Consider the following 22,578-nt stretch of genomic DNA (forward strand, 5'->3'; position numbering starts at 1 on the left):
CTGAATCGTGTGAAACTTGGCCTTAGTCAGTGTGAAAACTGGCTGAAATCTGTATGAAAGGCAGTCTGGGTTCCTCAAAGCAGTTCATGAACTTTGGCCAAACTTGCAAGGAACCTGGTCCAAGTCTTAGTTTGTAATGCAACATGAAACCAGGTGAATTTCACATGGTTTCAGGTTTCATCCTGAAAATTTGGCCTACCTTTATAATCAATCATCACTTTTTGGAATGATGAAAGCCAACACACCTTTTTGAAAATGAGGACTGTGTGCATATTGATGACAGCTAAGCTGCGAACCACCCCTTCACTTCCTTTGCCAAAAGAAGATTTCTCAGAATGGAATCAGCTTCCCCCTTACCTGGAGAAGGCAAGTTGAGTGATTTTGATATTTCATGTATAAAGAATTGATACTCAGTACATGGAGACATGCCATATGAAATAATCACCACATACAGATCAAGTGGCTTTCTTCTAATCATTTAAGTTTATGAGAATTTTATTCCATTCACATCTATGACAGATATCTTGATGTTTATTCTCCTTAACCATTAACATGAGCTTTTAGCTTGAAGTTAGTCATCGCTAGAATAATTGCCATGAGAAACAAAATGCTCTGAGGCACGGTCATTATTTTTATATAAAGAAATGGCTGAATAACTGAAGGAAAACAAATCATAGCATACCTTTTATCTAGTTTAACGAACATGAAGAGATAAGACTACAAACTTATCAAGTTTGCATCAACTACATTTTTTGCAATAGAACCTTGACTGCACTATAAATGAACTCAACAATTTACACACAGTGAATTTTACAAAACCTACAGTTTCTGTTTTCAACCTGAATGTTTTAAAAGTGCTTTTCCACTGTAAAAAATGACTCTTCAACCAAATACTCGCTTTTGTGCATAGTGACATGAGAAAATTGAGAGGTATGTCTGAACGGAGCCACTACATCATTGGAACAGTATGTCTGAACATTTGGGTAATAAGGCACAGATGTGAAGCAGAGGACTTGGCACTACCAAGGTAACAACGAAGCATTCACCATTGTGTTATAATGGTTAGAAGAGCCACTTTTGAGAAGACTAAAAGAATGCCCCTCCTCCCTGGGATGCTAAATTATAGTACATCTTTTATCTGTTTAAAAAATCTATAAAAAATAAGAAATTCAAGTATTATTCAAATTTATGAAGAATAAAAATATAAAATGCATTAATATTTTCATCTATAATATAACATATTTATGCAATAGCACATAAAGTTTAACTGCAGAAAAAGGCCAAATTTAAGAGGAATCCAAGTAGCCTCTATATTACAAAACAATGCATGCAAACCTGAAGGACCCAACAGCCAACAAAACAAAATGATGGTTGTTACTGACTTTTTACTAGTGAATCTAGCCCTTACCAGTAGGGCTAATTATTGTACAGTGTCCTATTTAAAGGTTTCAAGTTAAAGCAATGCTATAGGAGGTACCCATTAATTATTATTAAGGCCATTTCACTTAAAAGTGGCATGGTATGGTATTTTTGCCAGCTATTACTAAACCATGACACAAAGGCAGTTATAAAGCCAAGGCTACTTTAATTCAATAAGTTTGGAGCTGAAAACCAACTTTCTGCCCAGGACTGGAAGAATACAACTTACCCGAGGTCCCTGATCACCTTGTTCTCCCTGTAGAGTAGGAAAATGAGATGGTAGATAGTTTTAGTGACGCTCATTACAAAATATAACATAGCATAGATCATACCAATGGATTTCCACTAACTTAATTTGTTTCTGCTACACATTTTCTTACCTTATCACCTTTTGGACCAGGAGGGCCCTAAAAAAAAAAAAAAAGAAAAGAAAAGAAAAGAAAAAGAAAGAAAGAAAGAAAGAAAGAAAGAAAGAAAGAAAGAAAAGAAAAAGAAAAACATGTTTAATAAATTTTAAAAATTGTAGCTTGAATAGATTCAAGTTTCCCTATATCAGTTTCCCTATAGCATCACCAATATTTGGTATTTTCCATCGTTTTGTTTTGTTTTAGACATTCTGATGGGAAGTGTAGTAGTTTCACACTGTTTTAATTTGTATTTCTCCCGTGATTAATTAGTTGAACTCTTTTTAATTCATGTGTTGTCCATTTTGCATCTTCATCCATAAATTGTCTATTCACATCTTTTGTCCTTTTTCTATTGAGTTGTCCTTTAGATTTGCTAGAGTTCTGTATATATTATAATATCTATATATATCAAGAGAGAGGTGAGAGTGCTTTACATTATTTTGAATATGAGTCGTGTATCAGTTATTTATTGCAAATATATTCTCCCACTCTGTGTATTGTGTTTATTTCTCTTCACTGGGTTTCAATGAACAGAAGTTCTTAATTTTAATAAAATTCAATTTAACATTTTTTTCTCTTTATCTCATTTTGTGCTCCATGAAGAAATTTTTTTCTTACTCCAAGGTCATAAAGAGATCCTTCTATGTTTATTCTAAAAGCTATAAGTTTTATTAAAACTACTTTAATACTGTATGTTAACTTATACTGGAATTAAAATTTTTAAAAATTAAGATAAATAAAAAAGAGATGTAGTATACACATACAGATAGAATAAAAGCCATAAAAAAGAACAAAATCTTGCCATTTGCAATAACATAGATGGATCTAGAGGGTATAGCTAAGTGAAATATATCAGACAGAAAGACAAATACCATATGATTTCACTCATATGTGGCATTTAAGAAACAAGCAAGAAAAAAAAGAGAAACAAAAAACAAGACTCTTAACTATAGAGAACAAACTGGTGGTTGCCAGAGGGGAGGTGGGTGGGAGGATGGGTGAAATAGGTGCACAGGATATAGAGTACATGATGTGCACTGAGTAATGTATAGAATTGCTGACTCATTATATTGTAACCTGAAACTAATGTAACACTTCCAGTGTTAAAGCATGTTAAACTTCTATTGTTTGGTATGGCATCGTGCCCTAACTGAAGGGGAAAAAACAAACAACAAAAATAAGATAAAAAAGAGAGGCTTTACTACCTTCTTTTTAATACTCAGATCTGAATTCATAGGGAACTGATATTATGCACAGTGTGAGGTCAAAGTCAAGATGCTTTCTTTTCTCCTATGTGGATATCAAATTAACCCAACACCATTTATTGAAAATGAATCTTTTCCCCATTGTAGTACAGTGTTATCTTTGTCATAAATCAGATAACCACATAGATGTGGCTCTTTTCGGGATTTTCTACTTTGTTGGGCAGCTGTCTATTCTTAAGCCACACTGAGATTTTCTTTAATCTTTAAGCAAAAATGCCAGCAGGAAATACTAAATCTAAAGGCATCCATACGTTTTTCCGCTAGCTCTTAAATATGAAATCATGTTTCAGGGCTCAGCCTACTTGAAGACTTGGAGCATTTGAGACTTACCTTCAATCTCTCACCTTCACCTTTAGCAGTCCTGGGAGACAAGTGTAAGTCTAGACTAGATGCACAACCAAGGTTCTAGCAAAGTACCCCTTCCTAAGTCCTTGCTATGTTGCTTCAGGTGGAAATGTAGGAATACTCTGTCTACTGAAATATCTCCTGCTAGGTATCTGCTACAGAAGAACTGTACTAAATTTCCGCTCTCAGGAATTTAATGACACTCAGGGTAACAGCTGTGAGGTTATCACAAACTTAATAATAACTATAATATCTTGTCTTGTATTTTGTGTATTTTACCATTAACAAAGAACTTTCACCTGTTAATGTATTTAATCTTCTCCCAATCCAGCGAAGAAAGTATTATGATATTCCTTTTATAGATGCCAAAAGTAAAACTCAAAGATTATCAAGGTTAGGTCTCTTGCAAGTAAGTTAGCCAGGACTTTAACCTAGTCTGTGTGACCAGGTTAGGATGGTAAGTGTTGGGACACAGCTCTAGAACTAGATTCTCATAAAGAATGTGGCTGCCTTCAACAGACACCTTCTGAAATGCCTCCCAATTGCATTTCCCAATATCCTGGGCAGTGACCCCAAGACCTCAAGTTCAAAATGAAAGAGGAATTGTGGAGGGTCAGAGAGAGAGAATGGGAGCTAAGATAATGGAATCAACTAAGTAAACCCTTGTCTCTCTTATCCCAGAAAAGACTTTTGCCATTAAAACAAAGGGAAACCATGGAAGTCATTTTTCTTTATGTTTTCAGTAAAATGTTAACGTTTTATTATTGTTTTCAGTGAACCAAGTAGTGAGTAATTGCTATAGACTGTGTCTACTTCTGTAAAATTAAGTTTAAAGAATTTATTAGGTCATTTTAAACACATATAAAATGTTCTCTAATGCTCTACAAGTAAGGTTTCACTTTGGTGTGGCAAAGGAAAGTCCCCCCAAAAGAATGAGACGATACCTACTATCAAGTTTAAGAAATACAATGGAGATTCTAGTCTTTATTTAAATAGCATGTTTTTAAAGTCTATTTTCATTTTTATATACATTTGTCAATGCATATAGAGAGTTCGGCAATGTTCTAGGCACTGATGGAAGTTATGGTGGGAGAAGCTGCTTTAGAAAACCTGAATGGTCTATTTTGGAAAAGCTTAATAGTCTAGTGCCACAATTAAACACTTCCCTATACTAGAATTAAGAAAAACTCTCCTAGAAGAAAATCCTATTATAAGGTTACTTACAGTTACTATGGAACCCCTCCCCTGTGCGGACCCCTTGACCCCCAAAAGCTTCTCTTTAAACTTTAGTTTGCTTTTGCTGGTGAGATTTCAGAGGCCAAGCCTCTCACTGTTCTAGTCCTCTCAAGGCACTTTATTAGGTTATATGGCATGTTTGAGGTCAAAGCTTTTCCAAAACAATTTTACAGTGGAGTGCAAAGAAAACTTTTTTCCTCAAAGTCCAATTACTAATGCCAAAGCCACATGTGTCAACTAGACCTCTTTAGACAGCTTACCATAAGCAAGGATCCTTAATTCATGAACATATAAAAATTTGCATTCACAATTGAGCAATAAATACTGCTGCTTCAAAAGGGGATGTTTCTGCGCAGACAGAATGGCGTCCTGGCACCTGCCAGCTCAAGACAGACCCGAAGCAGAGGTCAACCTCCAATCACAGCTGTGGCGGCTGCTTCGGCCACTCCAGACCCCACTTGTGCTCTTAGGATTAATAGCAGGTGTTTTCTTCTGATCTGACTGAAATCCCACTCTTATTTCTGAATTGGATCCTCTTCACTGCAAATATGGATTGAATTTGAAGAAAAACATGGACGATCTTCGTAAACACAGATAGTATTTAAAAATTTGGGAGCCATGTTCTTTTCTAAGTCAAAACATTACAGTGAACAAAAGGTTTCTTTAATTATTAACTTTTAAAATTAAAGTTGGGTCACTATTTAAGTTGTTTTGTCTTTAGACTGGTATTAACCAAAGGATAGGCAACAATAAAAATTAATGAATTATTTGAATTATGGTATATTTTACCGTGGCATTTTGTTGTTTCCAAATACACTAAGCTAACAATTTAATAGTTGGTGGAAATATTTGTTCTTCAGATATCTCTGTCAGTGATTCATTGGTAACTATTTGAAAGTAAAACTTTCTTGCTAAAACAAGTTTGAGGTCAATGATAAGTAAATATGGGAAAAGGACTCTTTAGGTAAGGCTTCTTTTGGGATTCCTATCCTTCCGGTCTGGTCCAGTAGATTGGAGTTAGATCTTTTATTTTGTCCACTTAAATAAATAAATAAGAATATTTGAAATGATTATTTCTAATTAGTTTTATCTTATTAACCCTAATAACAAAATTTAAAGGTGCTAACCAAGTTTTTATTATTAGCGTTCTTATTCAATAGTTGGAGTATTTCTTGTAGAGCATTGTTAGAGTGTTATTAGTTAACTACTAAACAATTTATAAATATCAGTGGCAAACTTCAAATTAACCTCTATTCAAATTATTTCAAATTCAGAATTTATAGCAACAATCCTGCTATTTGTACAAAGCCTTTAATGTGGATCTTAGCCTGTACCAACTTCAGTCTCCCCAAATCTATTTCTAGCCAAATAACTAAGATTTTAGATCTTTCTCCAGGCTCTATTACCTGGTTTGACTAAATTATAAAACCAAACTAAAAGCATTATGAATGAGAGGCACCATAATTGACATTCAGTAAAATGTTGGATTTCAATCTGCATAAAGTAATTGAAATATAGCTGGGAAAGACATATATTCCTGGAGCCTGGATATTCCAATTAAGACCTTTCATTCATCACAACTGTAAATTTTGCCTACTTCGAATGGCAAAAGCTAAAGGGGGAATGATTTTTTAAAAGATGGTAATCATGAAGACAAAATTAAATTCTGCTAGAAGTTAAAAAAAAAAAAAATGGAAAAAGAGCAAACCCTGGACATTCTTGGCAGCCAGAGCTGCTGGAATAAGAATGGAGTTATGATTTCTATCCCAGAAAAGCATAGATCATTTTCATTTTTGAAATATAACAAACCTTTTTCTGATTAATTTTTTCATTACCATAGAATTATGAAGACCAACAAGTTTTATTTTCTAAGCATTTATGGACAATTACCAGCCAGTCAATGTGCTCTGAATCTGAAGGAGGGATATGTAAATATAATTGTAATCAGTGGAATGAACGCTGTGCTGTGGCAGTACAGAGAGGAAAAAAAGTGGGAGAACTGGAGTTCAAAAGATGATATTGGAACTGGCTCTTGAAAGTTGGCCAGAGATAAAGGGGACTGGGAAGGGGTGAAGCAGTTCAGTCAGAAGAAGAATATGCCTAAGTGTAAAAGAACATCAGGCTATAAGAGAAAGACAAGGAGTTCAGGGCGGTAAGAACATATGCCGTGTGGGGAGTGTGTGGGGAGTGGTAATGGGGAATCGTTAGATTTGGGAAAGAGATTTGGGAAGGTTGGCTAATAAAACCCAACTCCCTGGACTGAAGTCTGACATCAATTTAACAAGAGAATGGTAAGATCAAGTATGCTCTGTGGAACTCTGAGAGCATGGAATGCTATCCTCCTTAGCAATTTATTGCCTTGGTCCAAGAGATAGATGATCGTGGGAACAAAGGAAAAGTTCTAGATTCAGAAGACATTTCTGAGATAGAACCAAAAAGACCAATTAACTGAGTGGACATGAGAGCCACTGACAGATCATCAATGTGGTGACTCATTCGAAAGTTCACAATTTAGTGCATTAACAGAAAATGGTTGGTCTATAACTGCTCCCACTCTGATGAACACAGGAACTCCAGAGCCAAGTGAAACATATAGAATATTAAATCTGGTTTTAGGGGTATTCAAATCAAAACTGATTATTGGCAGCCTTGGCTGGTCCGATCAGAAATAGGTGAGAAAGAGAAAATTCTCTATCAGCACTGTTGGGTAAAAGGAGCATAGATGACATATTGTGGCCATACTGGCCAGCCATTCTTCCTCTGTGTTAACTTATTAATAAATAAAGTACACCTTTATTACATTTCTTCCTCTGCTTTTTAGACTGTAAGCTGAACATGGGTTACTATATTTAAACGTTGTAATTTCCCTAGTTTTTTAAAGATAAGGAAGACAAAGGCGTTAACCTTCTCTAAGAGTATAGCACAACCTCAGTGATCAGTGCATGTTTGATGTCTATGTACTCAGGTATTCTTTTTTTTTTATTTTTTTATTTATTTATGAGAGGGAGAGGCAGAGACACAGGCAGAGGGAGAAGCAGGCTCCATGCACCGGGAGCCCGATGTGGGATTTGATCCCTGGTCGCCAGGATCGCGCCCTGGGCCAAAGGCAGGCGCCAAACCACTGCGCCACCCAGGGATCCCAGGACCCTAGCTATTTAAATGTCAATCAATTTACCATACTTCTGAGTAAAATGTTTTATGCAGTTAGCTTAGGCTCACTTCTAACTAAAATGTGAACATGTGTTCTTCTAAGTGTATACCTTAAACCTTGAACTCTAATATATATTTCTGCTTTACTAGCATAATATATATTTTCAGAGTCATTTCTTCCTAAAAATCACTTTTTTTGTTGTTTCATAGACTTTCAATTTTGCAAATAATTTCAACAGGTAATGTGTAAATGTTAAACTTTTTATGAAAAACCTGACATAAAAATGTAGGAGCTCCTATATGTAAGTATAGATTTGTGTGTGTGTGCTTGCATATAATTTCTTTTTAAATACTTCAGAAAAAAGTAAAAATAAAAAGCAAAAGTACAGGGGCACCTGGGTGGCTCAACTGGTTAAGCATCTGCCTTCAGCTCAGGTCATGATCCCTGAGTCCCAGGACTGAGAGCCCCTTCCGGCTCCCTGCTCAGCCGGTAGTCTGCTTCTTCCTCTGCCTCTCCTCCACTCATGCTCTCCTTCTCATTCTCTCTCTTTGAAATAAACAATATCTTTTTAAAAAATAAAAATAAAAGATAATTTAAAAAAGCAAAAGTATTATTTGGAGAAATTATTTCAAAATAAAGTAAATAAACTGTCTTGGTGATTAAGAGCTCAAGCCTTGGAGTCAAACGGATTCAGATTGAAATCTTGGTTGTGATCACTTGTGTAAACTTTGATAACTTAATTAAACTCCTTAAGCCTCAGTTTCTTCATCTGTAAAATGAGGAAAATAATGCTTATTATTTGACTAAAATAAAACACTGTCCATGAAATAATTTGTAGAATGCCTGACTGACCAATGATAATGATTATTAAGTACACAGTCAATGTTTCTTTTTTTTTTTTTTTTAATTTTTATTTATGATAGTCACAGAGAGAGACAGAGGCAGAGACATAGGCAGAGGGAGAAGCAGGCTCCATGCACCGGGAGCCCGACGTGGGATTCGATCCCGGGTCTCCAGGATCGCGCCCTGGGCCAAAGGCAGGCGCCAAACCGCTGCGCCACCCAGGGATCCCACAGTCAATGTTTCTAATGTTTTAATTATGGTAAACATAAAATAAAATTTTTTTCTCAGGCACTTGACCTGAAGATAAAGATGATAAATATACTGATTTCCTAAAATCAAGACGTCATGTGGGAAGAAATATGTTAGGCTTATGGTTAAAAATGTTTGGAGAATACAAATGTTTAATATAATTTACCTTGATATTTAAGAACTATTATCAAAAGAAAACCAAAGCAAGACTAACACAGCTCACTGGTTTTAACCATTACTTGAATGACTAACCAAGGTTACACTTTAAGCCCTAGCACTTTCTAGTCTCCCCTAGCATATAGTAGGTGCTCAATCAATTCTTGCTGAATTGAAACATCCAGAAAGAAAAGAATACAATAAACCTCTCAGTGTTCAAAGCAGCAACATATAAAGAATTATACAAGAACCAGATTCAACGTTGCTGCAGAAGAACTGTGTTTATTATAGTGTCAAACTCTGGTAAGCCAGGGAAGGGAATTATAGCTATAAACAGATTTATAGCTTCAGACTTTACACCTTTCATTTTGCATTGAAGATTAAAAGAGACCCAGCAGAACAGGGGGTAGGTATAGGCAAAAATTTAAAATATCAAAACCAGCCCCACTTATTGCAAAACTAATTTTTATAGCTATTCTTTTCTGGGCATTTTCTGTGGTGAGATCGTAACTTTAAGTTCTTTTGTGATGTCAGTTCAAGCCTTGAACAAGGGACTATATGTGCTCATGATCAGTCTTAAATCATAAGCAGCTGCCATAAGGAAACAATTAGTGGGGTCTAGCACTAAAAGAAAATTCAGAAAAACCAAACATTTAAAAAGGACGCTCAAAAGTAAGACTGATGTAGCTCAATGGAGTTAAGGGCTTATAAAACAGCAGGAATCGGGAAAGCTCACTCTGGCTTTCTTTTCTAACACAATACAAATTAAATACAGCCAAATTACTGCTCCTGCCAATCAAAACCAAGGGTTCCCTTCTCTTTATCTTCATCCCTTGTATCTAAATGTTTTAAGTGACTGCTAAAATTATTTTGTTTAACTTTGAATTTTTTTTTTACTTATTTTTAAGAGGTCAAATAAAATGAACTCCATGGTGAAAGACCTGGAATCCTAAACATTCCTTTTGTTGAAAGAAAGTATCAGCTTGCTTTCAATGCCCACAGTAGCTCCTGTGATTTTACAGCTAATGGTGTAAGCTATCCTACATACCCTTACACTGCTCAATAGAATTAAAATGTATTCAGAGGTACATTCAACCTTACACCTTGGGTTTAATTTACAATAGTTTACTTCACCATGTTTCCTAATATACTGCCCCAACATAATTTTGCCCAGGCTACTCAAGAAAGCCTGGTTTGCAAGTTAGTTTGATTCTTTGTTTTATTTGTCATATTTTATAAAACAATGTAGTTTTGTAAAGAGCAACTGAGCACAACACAGGGATGAGGGTAGATATTTCTTTGAGTCTAAGGAGATATGGAGAAGGAATAAAAAACAATCAACTGTCAAAAAAAAAAAAAATGAGAGTAGGAAAGCCTGAAGCTCAGTATAAATTAGAAGCCCAAGCTCTCTCTCAGCTGATGACTAAAAAGATCAAAAACTTTTAATGTAAGCTTCTACAATTACGGTGCTCTTCATCTTCGGATTTTTCTGCAGATACTCCTCTTCTCTCTGTGGAGTGAAGATAATATTGTACCTATGGACTCATGCCTCCTCTCCAACCTTGCCTGCTATGTATCATTGCTCTCATTGTCTTTTCAACCAATACAGTTCCCTTAGGCTCTTCCCCCTTGCTCTCTAAACACATCCATTCATTCACCCTCCCTAAAAGTCAAAGGGAAGAAAAGTTCTTTTGCCCTCTATTCCCTCACTTGAAGGTCCTATCTTCTTCTAATTATCTCCATCAAATTTGTTTAATAATAGATGGGTCATAAAAAGAAAAAAAATTGTCTTTGAGGAAAGAGAAGGGAGGTAGCAAAGTAGAAGTCATATTTTTTACAGTCTGATTTTAGGAAAAATAAAGTAATAGGAGGTGAAATACATATTGGTCTTGGGGGCATTTCTTTCCATTAGGAAAAATAAAGCCAAGCTATGAGAAGGGAAACTGCTGAGCCAGTCTTTGGGGCCCTAGAAAGGAGTCGCTCTGGGCTAAACTAAAACTAAATAAACCAGAGCTTTGGGGAGGAAGGGTTGACAAAACCCAAACATGACATGCCCAAATTTGTGTCTAAACCTTTTGTCTTTTCACTTTACTCCCTTCATCAGCTATCAAATATACCCTCGAGGCTTTAATTATTACCTGACTTATGTCCTCAATTCTTTTCCAGGCTGCAGTCTGCATTCCCAACTGCTCACCAGATGTCTAAGCCAAGATATGCCATCATCAGCTCAAACTCATCATTCTCAAACCAAACTTCTCAATTTCTACTGCAAGCCATTCATGACTCCTGACCTTCCTATTTTTTGTTAAGCACACCACTACTCCTCCAACTCTAAAAGGCCAGTGTTATGTTTGACTCAGTAAATGGAATCTATTGCCAACTCCCAGAGATGTCATTCTCCACAAAAGTCCTTTGAATCTATCTTTCCATGTTTGTTGCCAATACACTTATTCCTGGAAAACAGGAATAGTCTACAAGCCTCTTAAATCTTCTCTCACTTTATCCCATCCTACATATTTTTGTCAGATTATGTTTCCTAAGTCACATTTCTGAACATATTCCTCAGCCCCAAAACTGTTAAGGGCCCAGTGAAAAAGTCCTTATAGGCAACAATCCTCCATGGATACAGAAGCTGTTACAGGAAAGGTTGCAGGAAATCAGGCCAATAACACTTGACCTGCTGATCAATGGAACATTACCTGCCTCTTGATAAAATGAAGAGGGGAGTATACTACATCTTCATAAGAGATTATTTCCTAAACATTAAACCAGAGCCTAATCATAAACTTCTAAATGGAACTTGCAGTTTGTGAGATATACAGAAGATGAGAACAGGTTAAACAACACCATAAGGATGTCACTTGACCAATTCAGAGTGTGAGGCATTCTATATACAAGTCAAAGGTTGAGGGAAAATTGGTGATGTGAAAACATTTTTATTAAAGGAAGACAAATAGAGAGTAAAAGAGACTATAGAGTTATAGCAATTAAATGCCAATTGGGTTTTGGGTCTTGATTCAAACTAATCATCTATAAAGAGAGATGTTTAAGACAACTGGGGAAATTTGAATATGGACCGGGTATGATGATAATAAGAAGTTAGAGTTGATAATTAAATGATGGTTATATTTTAGAAAAACCCTCTCAGAGATTCCTATTTTAGTATTTGCAGATGAAATTATATAATATCTAGGTTTTGCTTTTAAATACATCAGCAAACAAAATAAACCAAAACAAAAAGCAAGGGGAAGGGATTCATGAAACAAGATTAGCTATTGAGAATTCTTGAAGCTGGGTGATAGTTCTAGGGCAGTTTATGATACTATTTCCTTTTCCTTTTGAGTGTGTTTGAAAATTCCCCAAAGAAATAGTCACATAATCAAAAATTTTATTTTCAGCAACCCTTCAGATTCCTACCAAATAAAGTGTTAACTTCTGCCTTATGTCCAAAGTCCACTATGATCTACTCCTAACTTTCCTTTTCTAATTTATCCCCCCTCCCACCCCATCCTGATTCCCCATGAGGACCCTGTCCTCGAGTCAGCCTTGAATACTAGCTGTTCTCAGAGGGCCCTTCACAGCTGTCACTTCTGTAAGCAGAGATGCTTCTGCCATTCTTTCTACTAAATAAGCATCCTTAATTATCATTTGACTTGGAATAATTATAGCACACCTTCTTGAAACCTCTTACCTGGCAACTTGAGCTATGGAGCTATTTGAAAAAAAAATAAACATAGTAGAAATTTGAGTTTCTGAAAGAAATCTTAGTCCCAGTACAAATGTTAGTCCAGTAAGCGTCCTGTCTCCACCCCCCTCGACAACCTCACTGTCGTCATTACCACCAGTCATTGGTAGCTCATCTCAGTGATTTCTCTTCCCTTCACTTTACTTGATCCTCCTTTGGAGATGTTTTCCCTGTTTTGAAGTCCTAAAGCACTTGTGATTCTTTTATAAAACTTAGCTCACCATGCTAGGTATAAGATTTGTGCTTCATACTAAGCTATCAGGGCCCCTAAGGGCAAGAAGAAAGGTATATGGGGAAATACAACAAGCAATGCCTCTGGAGGCTTTAATACGTACTAACACATGACCTTTGGCAGTCACTTAACCTCTCTGACCCTCAGTTTCTGCATCTGTAGGATGGAACAAACAATATTTAACTCATATGGAGGTGCAGAAAGTAATTAAAAGAACATATGGTATGTAAGTATTATTTTCTTCCTCTCTTCTGTTCCTAATTCAAATGTAGTCTTGTACTTTACACATGGTAAGTATCAGTAAATACATTATCAGGTTTCCTGCAACAGAGGTCTCTAAGAAGTTATCAGAGTCAAATTTAGTATTCCCTGAATAGCCTGTTGACAGTCAAAAAGTCACAGGTATCTGTATGGCCAACATGTTTTCCAATGAATGTTTATGAGGATACATTTGATTTCAGCTAGAAGCTGTACTTTTTGAGATCACTCTAATTTCTCATCTGTTGACTCATAACTAGTTCAGAGAGCAAAGACTAGTAGTAAAAGGAGTAAAACAACTTTGTACAGTCTCTTGAAGATGAACTCCATGAAAGAATTTTTTTGAGATGTCTCAAACATGGACAGATGTTTTTGGCTCCTGTCTCCCTCTCATCTGTGACTCCCAGCTTTTAGAAAGGAATGTTCTATGTTCATTCTTCCCACATTTTCAATACTGAATTATTCCGAAAACCATGGCAATATTACTTTGAAAACCACCAGGCCACTAAAATTGCTAAGTAACCTTATAGTTGGAAACCCAGTGACTATAGTTCACACAGCTGACCACTCCTCCTTTATCTTCTTCTGGATCTGATGGGGATTTCCTCTGTAGGAGATCTTCCTTTCCTCCCCCTCTACGTACTTCATAACTAACCGTCCTCCACCCATGACTTCTCTTACCCTCCATACACACGTTCTGGTCATTTCACTCATTTCTACAACTTGGCTACTGTACACACAACTGTGGCTTCTCTACAGGACTCTGCCTACTGCCCAGTCTACATTTCTTCCTGAACACATTGTTCTCATCTCAGACCCTGATGCCCTCCAGTAAGACTGCTTAGTTTTCTCCAAGTAAGTAACAGGTCCTGATGGACCAAACTGAGAGTGTATTAATTAGATAAGGAGGTTTTCCTCCAGGTAGATGTAGCCCTAAGCGAGAGCTCATAGTTTGGCAAGTGAAGCATGAGCTGAATTTCAGACCTTTCCTGTGCCTTTGCTGAGTAGCCTTGCACAGCACACAACTGTGTGAGTGTAAATGGTGGCCCTGAATTTATTGCAAGGAGTAACATTACTTTTGGAAATTGAAAATCACATTATTTTTATTGTTTTCCAGATAGCTCCATAGTTCAGGTTGCCAGGTAAAAGGTTTCAAGGAAAGTGTGCCATAACTATTCTTACTAAATGATACTTGATACTTATTCAACTATATCAATTAAGGATGTATCACCTTTGATTTGTTTTCATCTCAGTGTATTTTCTTATTTTTTAAAAAATATTCTATTGATTTATTTAAGAGAGAAAGAGTGAGCATGAGAGAGCACAAGTAGGGGAAGGAGCAGAGAGAGAAGTAGACTCCACACTGAGTAGGGTGTCCTACGTGGGCTTGATCCCAGAACCCAGGGGTCATGACCTGAGCAGGAGACAGACTTAACTGACTGAGCCACTGGGGCACCCTTTGGTGTATTTTTTTTATAGAAAGAGTATTTACTAAATGTGAGTTATGACAATGAATTATGGCTGATCTAAATCTTAAATAATTAGCATTGAATGCACTGATCATTTGAAAAAAATAAACCAGAAGTGTAAAGGCTCACATTAACTTAGGAAGGTAGTAGAGCCTCCTGTAGTTATTATTTAAAATAAGTTCAAATATGACCTACCCAAAAGGAAGAAGATGGAATAAAATGTTTCTGGAGCCATCTTTCTACCTGCTGTCTTAAAGCATTCCTCCATTTTAATCTCCACTTGGTCCAATAAATACATTCCATATTTAAACATAGTATCAATTAAATATGACTGGAGATATTTAGAGAGAAAATAAATTTAGCTGATTAAGAATTTCTATTAGCATATTAAAATTATCAAACAAAGGAATCCATAAAAACATATATGTGAAATTACATACACTTACATTACTTGAGAAAATTTATAAATAAAATATTTTGAAGTTTGAAACATTTCAAAGTAAATTAATTTTATTTCATTGAAGAATAATATTTCTAACTAAAACTGCTCACTATCTTTAGAAAAAAATTACACACACAAATATACACTAAATATTTGTTTTAGAGAATCCCATACTATAATCACATCTAACAGTAATAATCACTTTTCATGAATTTCTTAATTTTAAAATTGAACTACTTAACCTAAATTTCTATATGATTTGAGGCTTTTATTCTATTGGATGTTTATCTAGAAGATGAGGTCCTATTATAAGGGTTGTATGACTTCACGGCTCTCTCAGTGTGAGTGTTCATGTGAGAGGGTTTTTAATGTAGATGCTTACATGTGCATAAATGGACTTTAATAATAACACAAATGCCATACACTCTTCTAAATGTTTCACTGAGTCATATATTAAGTCAAGCCCACCATTTTTATTTTATGTTAAAAAACTGAAAGGAAAACAGACAATTTGCTCAAAGTCATATAGTTTGTAAGTGACCAGTATTTAAACACAGGTGTCTGCCCGTGTAGACCATTCCCTTAACCCTACTCAATGTATTCCATATGCTCCCTTTAAAAACAGACCCTACGGCAGCCCGGGTGGCTCAGTGGTTTAGCACCGCCTTCAGTCCAGGGCCTGATCCTGGAGACCCGGAATCGAGTCCCATGTCAGGCTCCCTGCATGGAGCCTGCTTCTTCCTCTGCCTATGTCCATGCCTCTCTCTCTCTTTTCTCTCTCTCTCTCAAGAATAAATAAAAATCTTAAAAAAATAAAAAAATAAATAAAAACAGACCCTAAAAGTTGGCATTTTCAGTTGTTTCAGTCATTTCATAATCAAATGCATATAAAATTATCTTTAAATGTGAATTATTAATTGTAGGCATTTATTTTTCTTAATTTTATTTACTTATGGGGGGGGCAGCAAGGAGGAGCAGAGGGAGAGGGAAAGGGACAAACAGATTCCATGCTCAGCATGGAACCCAATCTCAGGACCCTGAGGTCATGACCTGAGCCCAGACCAAGAATCCGCCACTTAACTGACTGAGCCACTCAGGTGTCCCAACTGTAGACATTTATTCAATAAAAATTTAGTGTGTGTTTTCTCTATATCATCACATTATAAAGAAATTGAGATACAAAAATGAGTAAGTTTAGGGACTGATAACAGCTTCAACATATGTAAATCAAAGTTGGAATAATTTAATTATTCATGAAAGGCTATGTCCCATACACCTTTATTCAGACAGAATTAAAAGCAATATATTTGATGAAAATAAAGCATGGCGTTGTTCACAGAAACAAATTCTTCGATTAATTTCAGTGGGAAAAATTTTTAAGCTAAAATTAAATGTTGAGATGATGTTATACCGTTTCAATATACAAATCACCATGTAAAAAAGGAAATATGGGTAATAATAAAATAAATAAGCTCTTATATGTATATAAGTATATATTTATATAGTGTTAAGTATATATAGGTATAAGCTATATGGAGTACAATGGAGTCTTTCAATTAACCACTTACTTAATAAAATACAAAAAAAATTAAAATGTTAAGATTTTTATAATAATTTTCTTTATCATATAACTACTACATAAAATATAGATAATGGGGAATGATACTATTTTCTCAGATCTAAAATGATTTATTCAGGATAGAATACATTACTAGTTTAATATGATAGTTCTATTATGTATTGAGCAAAAGAAGTATTTTCTATACACACACACATACACACATGCACACACACAGACACATGCTTTTCAAATTTATCAGAGAATGTACATGTCCTCCCCTTGCCCCCAAGTGAGACTATATGGATCTGGAAAAGCCTGGACTGGAACACAAACATGAAATATGGGAATTGCTAAAGTGTTAGGTTAGAAGGAGCTTAGTATATAATTAAAAACATATGAACATAAAGTTAAATATTGTTCCAAAATATACTATTTTATTTGGGAATAATTCCTTACAAGACACACACAGCTTGATTCTTGTACATTTTAGCGAAATATTGTGAAATGGCAGTGACAATGTCAGAACAGCAACAACAAAAAAGCAAAAGGGGATTTGTTGGAAAAAGGCAATGTGACATCTTCCACTTCTTTCAAGTGCATTTGAAAAAATACAAATGGAAGCCACACGCCTTCATGTGCAGTTGTCTGATGGTATTTGCTTGTGGTTTTCTCTTACATTTTTTTCTCACTGAGTAATACAGAATTACAACATACATGCCGCATTAGTCCTCCAAATTCCTAAGGGAATTATATTTCCTTTATACTCACATGCGACTCCAAAGGGGAGTTACGAGGAGGGCTTTAAAATTCTGAAAATTTTATGCAAAAGAAATGCCCTTGGTACAGAAGGGGTATCTTTCACTTAATACAGTGGTTCCACTATCCCCTTAACCTTTATTAAACATACTGATGGAGTTATTGGGAGCGAATAAAAGGCCATTGTATCTCCATAATGCACACAAGATGAACTCCTGAGAAGTATTTTTTAAAAAATAGTTTCTACAATTTCTATTAAAGTATTTATTAGTAGGAGAATATTATTGTTTAAGAAATGTGGCATTAAACACAACCACCATAAACTAGTTTCCATAACTGTCTTGATTATTAAGAATCAAAGATAAGCCTTGAACCCTATAAATAAATGGCTAAAAACTAAAATAATACATCATAAGAATGGCCCTGGATTAAGGCTATCTGTTTGTTTTACCAAATATTAAATATTAATATATAAACTACTATATTGAAAGGAAACAAAGATATCCAAACTCTCCAAACCAAGTGGAAGTGAGATATTAAAATTGACAAATGTTCAGTAAAATATCAGAGCTTAGAAACTCAGAGACCTGTTTTATTTTTTATTTTTTAAAAGATTTTATTTATTTATTCATGAAAGATACACAGAGAGGCAGAGACACAGGCAGAGGGAAAAGCAGGCTCCATGCAGGGAGCCTGATGTGGGACTTGATCCCGGGTCTCCAGGATCATGCCCTGGGCTGAAGGCGGCGCTAAACCGCTGAGCCACCAGAGCTGCCCAGAGACCTGTTTTAAATGGCATTATTGATGACACATGGTAATATGACAGGACATTTAGAATCATGAAGATAAATTGATAATTTTAGAAAAGTGATAGTTTTCTTTCTCCTTCAGCTCCTTTTTCCTTACCTTTACATATACTATTCATAACAGCATTTGTTGAACATCTACTATTTACCAGGTACTAAGTAAAATGTTATGGAGGATACTAAAGATGAGAGAAAGCATAACTCTGCCCTTGGAGACCATAAAAGCTAGCAATCAAGAGAGAAGGGGTGTGTATAAATGACTATAATACAATAGAAGGAGGAAAAAGTACAACAGAGGGAGGAAATCAATATTTATTGAGTGCCTGCCATGTTATAAGCAATGCATTAAGAGTCATACATATATTATCTTATTTTAATCCTCACACTATCTGTTGAGATAAGAAATTATCATCTCTGCCTTACAGATGGGGAAAATGAGATTCAGAGGACTGGGTAACTTGCCCAAGGTCACAGAGCTTGTAAATGAAAAACTAAGATCTGACTTACAATCTCTCTGGTTTCATTATCTATGCCCCTCTCTACTGTAAAGTAGTATAAAAATCTGTCCACATAAAGTGCTGTGGGGATTTAGCAAGAGTGCAGCTATCTTGATTGAAGAAGAGATACTTAGGTAAGTATGAAAGGTAACCATATCTGGATGTGTGGAAACCAGTATGCCTAGGGGCGAAGAGGGAAACGGTTCTGAGAAAAGACTATTCTAAGAAAAGACAAATGAAGAGAAACAGATTTGAAGAGAAAAAAAGTACAGAGCTGTATCTGATTTGGATGAAGCATTGTGTTCAGAGCATTAATGAAAAATTAGAGGGAGATAGGGCTAGAAAAACAGGCCAAATCAAAAGATTTAAATGTCAGGCAAATGATTAGATTTTGTTGGCTTCTAAATGATAATCATATTGAAATTTAAAGTTTGGGGGTCGGAATGACACAATCAGAACCATGAGAAAAAAACTTTACCCAGCAGACATATATGGGATGATACTGGCTGATGCTATGCTCCATCCTAACTCTCAGTATCTCTGTCATACAGACAGGAAGAAGCTAAATGTTCACTTTCCTGACTCATCTCCCTTGCAGCCATGACCGGCCAGGCAGACATATCCTTACAGCTTGCAGAATGGCAATGGGGAAATCAGAATCAAGAGAAACAAAAATGTGGAATTGTCAGGCAGGCAGTGAGCTAGAGGGATTTCACTGTTCTGTGGTTGCATCCAGCATAAGCACCACAACTCTCAAGCCTGGTAGTAGACAGGAAAGGAAAAGGAGGACTTGGCATGAAGAGTCATGTGGACAGGAAATGTGGGCATGGGGAGCCAGGACTCAACTATCAGAAGAGGGGTGTCTGAATGTGGGCAGAAACTCAATTCTTAGAACTAAGGCATGGCACCAGGACCACACTTAGAGCAATGGGTCACCTACATTTTTTTTTCACCTACATTTTGGAAAAGTTTCCTTAAATGCCTTACATTTAAGGTCCCCATGATACCTGGGGATTCCCCAATGTGCAGGTACAGGGCAGGACTGGCAGGTGGGGTTGCACTCATCCTCAGAATGGCAGGTCTTCCAGAATTGACAGAACTTTAATGCTCTCCTTGACTACCAATATTAAAAGAACTGCCAAAAGAACAGAGACTGGGTCGGTCTTGTTCACCACAACTTCACAGCCTTATTGCTGTGCCTTGTACATAGGAGCTAAACAAAAACTTTATGGTAACTAATAAAGTGTGCTAATATGAATATGAATTAATGAACAAACATGGTGCTAATATGAATATGAATTAATGAGCAAACAGGGTGACTTTCATTTCAATAGATTAATTTTACTCCACCCTTCCCAAATAATTCTCATTGACCTCTAGTTTGAAATACACTCAGCTGTCTTTCTTCTAATTTCCTTTCCTCCTTTCTTCCCTTACTTGCTCTGTCATCCCTTATTTTTTCTTCTTCCCAGCCATTTTTTCCCTAGTTTCTGCAACATTATTTACTCTATCCCATTTTTTTTCCCTCTCCGAGGATTTGATTTCCTTTAATACAGTGGATTCACAGCAGCATCCTCTCCATTCATTTCCCTGCCTCTTTTCTTATCTTAACCACAGCTGCTAGAATTGCCTTTTTTCCCTTCTTAATACCCTTTCACCATCTCATTTCCCTTGCCAAGAACCATTTGCTCACCCAATTAGGTAAATGCAAAGACTCACCTCTCTTTCCTAAGGCTTATTTTTGTATTCAGTTTCATACTATCACTGCAGTCATTTAGCCTTGCAGTCTTCACAATTTCTTAACAATCTAGGTTAAATTCACCTAAGCCGTCTTCAGCTTTCAGAAGATGACCAGAAGAAATTCCTGAGTAACAGACATTTTCCCTCTTTACTATCAGTCTACAAAATAAAACTTTATTAACCTAGAAGTCCTTACTAAAGAAAATGTGATATCGAAGAAGCAGAATCGAGCCTTTCCCTCTCTAAGGAAGAGTTTTGCACTGAATAATACTGTGAATAAGATGACGTGGGAATGTTCAACCTATGCGAGAACACTACTGACATAAACATTTGCACATGAATAACAAGTTGCCAATTATAATTCTGTCTAAGTACTTTAGTAAACTTTAAAGGATGTATAATCTCTAAACATTGACAATTCTTTTTTTTTTTTTTTTTTGGAATTTAGCTGTTTGGAAATCTGATTGTATCTTCCCACAGGAATCCTAATAAAATATGGTTTATGTTCCCAGCTCAATCCACAAAAACCTATTCCTAATGCACCAAAATTTTTTCTTATTGTACAATCTAAACAGTATCAGTAATACTGTCTTAATGGAAAATCTGTAAACTTGGATTTTGGATTTTAGAAATGCATCTCTCACAATGTTACCCACTCAGTGGAAGTATGGATTTTCAGTGGACTAAGTAGTCCAGCTAAGGAGTTATCTCTGGGTGACATAGTTACGACTCAGGGAGTAGGTGAGAAACTTGGTTTGAGGACTAGTAAAGGGAATTTGTTTGGAGAAATGTTGGTTAGGTAGCAAACTTTGTTCTTCCTTTTTCTTCCTTAACTAGTTGCAAAAAGAGATGAGAAGAGAGGGTAATAGAAAATTTTGCAATATTCATGCTCTTCCCTTTTCCCACAGTTAACAATATGTGCTAAGAAGCCATCGCCCCAATATGGGATAAGGGAGGAGCAGGATAAGCAGGGAAGAAATGTGGCACATTAGTCACATTGAAATATATATATATATATTTATATATATATATATTTCAATAAATAAATATTTATAAACATATATATTTATCTCACAAAAAATATATATATATCTCACAAAAAATTAGTAATGAAGAATTTTAGCTAAGAAATATTATAAAATTAGGGAATTTAAAGAAGTAGATATTTCAAGAAAAAAGTGGATATCATTTTAAGTCACCAAAAAGATGAAGGAAAAAAAGGAAGGCATACCCCCAATTATAAGTTTCTGTACACTATATATACACCGTATATGAATAGAATCATTTTTAGTAAGCCAAAAAACAGAACATGAACATTTTAAGAGAAATTTAATAAAAGAATACTTTCAACCATTTAAAAACTCATAAAAATTTCCTAATTTAGGTATTAAATGTACAATCCTTGCTTATTTGCTGTATGTACATTATACATATCTGTTAAATAGATTTAATGTATAGTTTATATAAATTTACTCAAGGAAAAAGTGGATTCACGGTAATATGGTAATGTATGATATAATTGTATAAAATACTATAACTGCACATATTGATAAACACATTCACATTTCTCAGTGTTCATATTTTTAGATACATAAAATTTATTCTTGGAGGTAAAGGCCTATTTAATTTCTAATTTTTACAGAAGAAATTTCCCAAAAGTAGATCAGAGGCTAGGAAAGTAATACATTATAGTAGGTGGCAGGGAAAATAAAAATACAGATGGAAAGGAGCCTTTATATCAAAATACATCTATAATTCATAAAAATCTCAGTGCATAATTAATAATCATTAAGCACTAAATGAAAAACCCCATTAAGAATTATTTAATTTAAAATCTAAAATTGGAAGTTTCCTTTGAAAAATGTTATGATGATGATGTAGAGTTCAGACATAGGTCAGAGTTTTCCTTTGGGGGCATACCAACAAAACTCTCTGCTTACCTTTCGTGCCTTAGAAAGACAATGTGAGTTATTTCCTAGCCTTGCATTTCCCCTCATGCCT

General features: G+C 35.5%; 1 protein-coding gene across 1 annotated transcript in view; it reads right to left on the reverse strand.

The window, feature by feature from the left end:
- COL25A1 (collagen type XXV alpha 1 chain) overlaps positions 1–22,578 on the reverse strand; it is a 444,869-nt gene that overhangs the window by 155,584 nt on the left and 266,707 nt on the right. The window contains exons 6-7 of the mRNA XM_041759382.1: positions 1,800–1,826; positions 1,649–1,675 (exon numbers count right to left, since the gene is read on the reverse strand). Of these exons, the coding sequence (XP_041615316.1) occupies positions 1,649–1,675; positions 1,800–1,826 (54 nt within the window). The remainder of the gene's footprint in view (positions 1–1,648; positions 1,676–1,799; positions 1,827–22,578) is intronic.

Source organism: Vulpes lagopus, chromosome 6, assembly GCF_018345385.1.
Source record: "Vulpes lagopus strain Blue_001 chromosome 6, ASM1834538v1, whole genome shotgun sequence".
NCBI lineage: Eukaryota > Metazoa > Chordata > Mammalia > Carnivora > Canidae > Vulpes > Vulpes lagopus.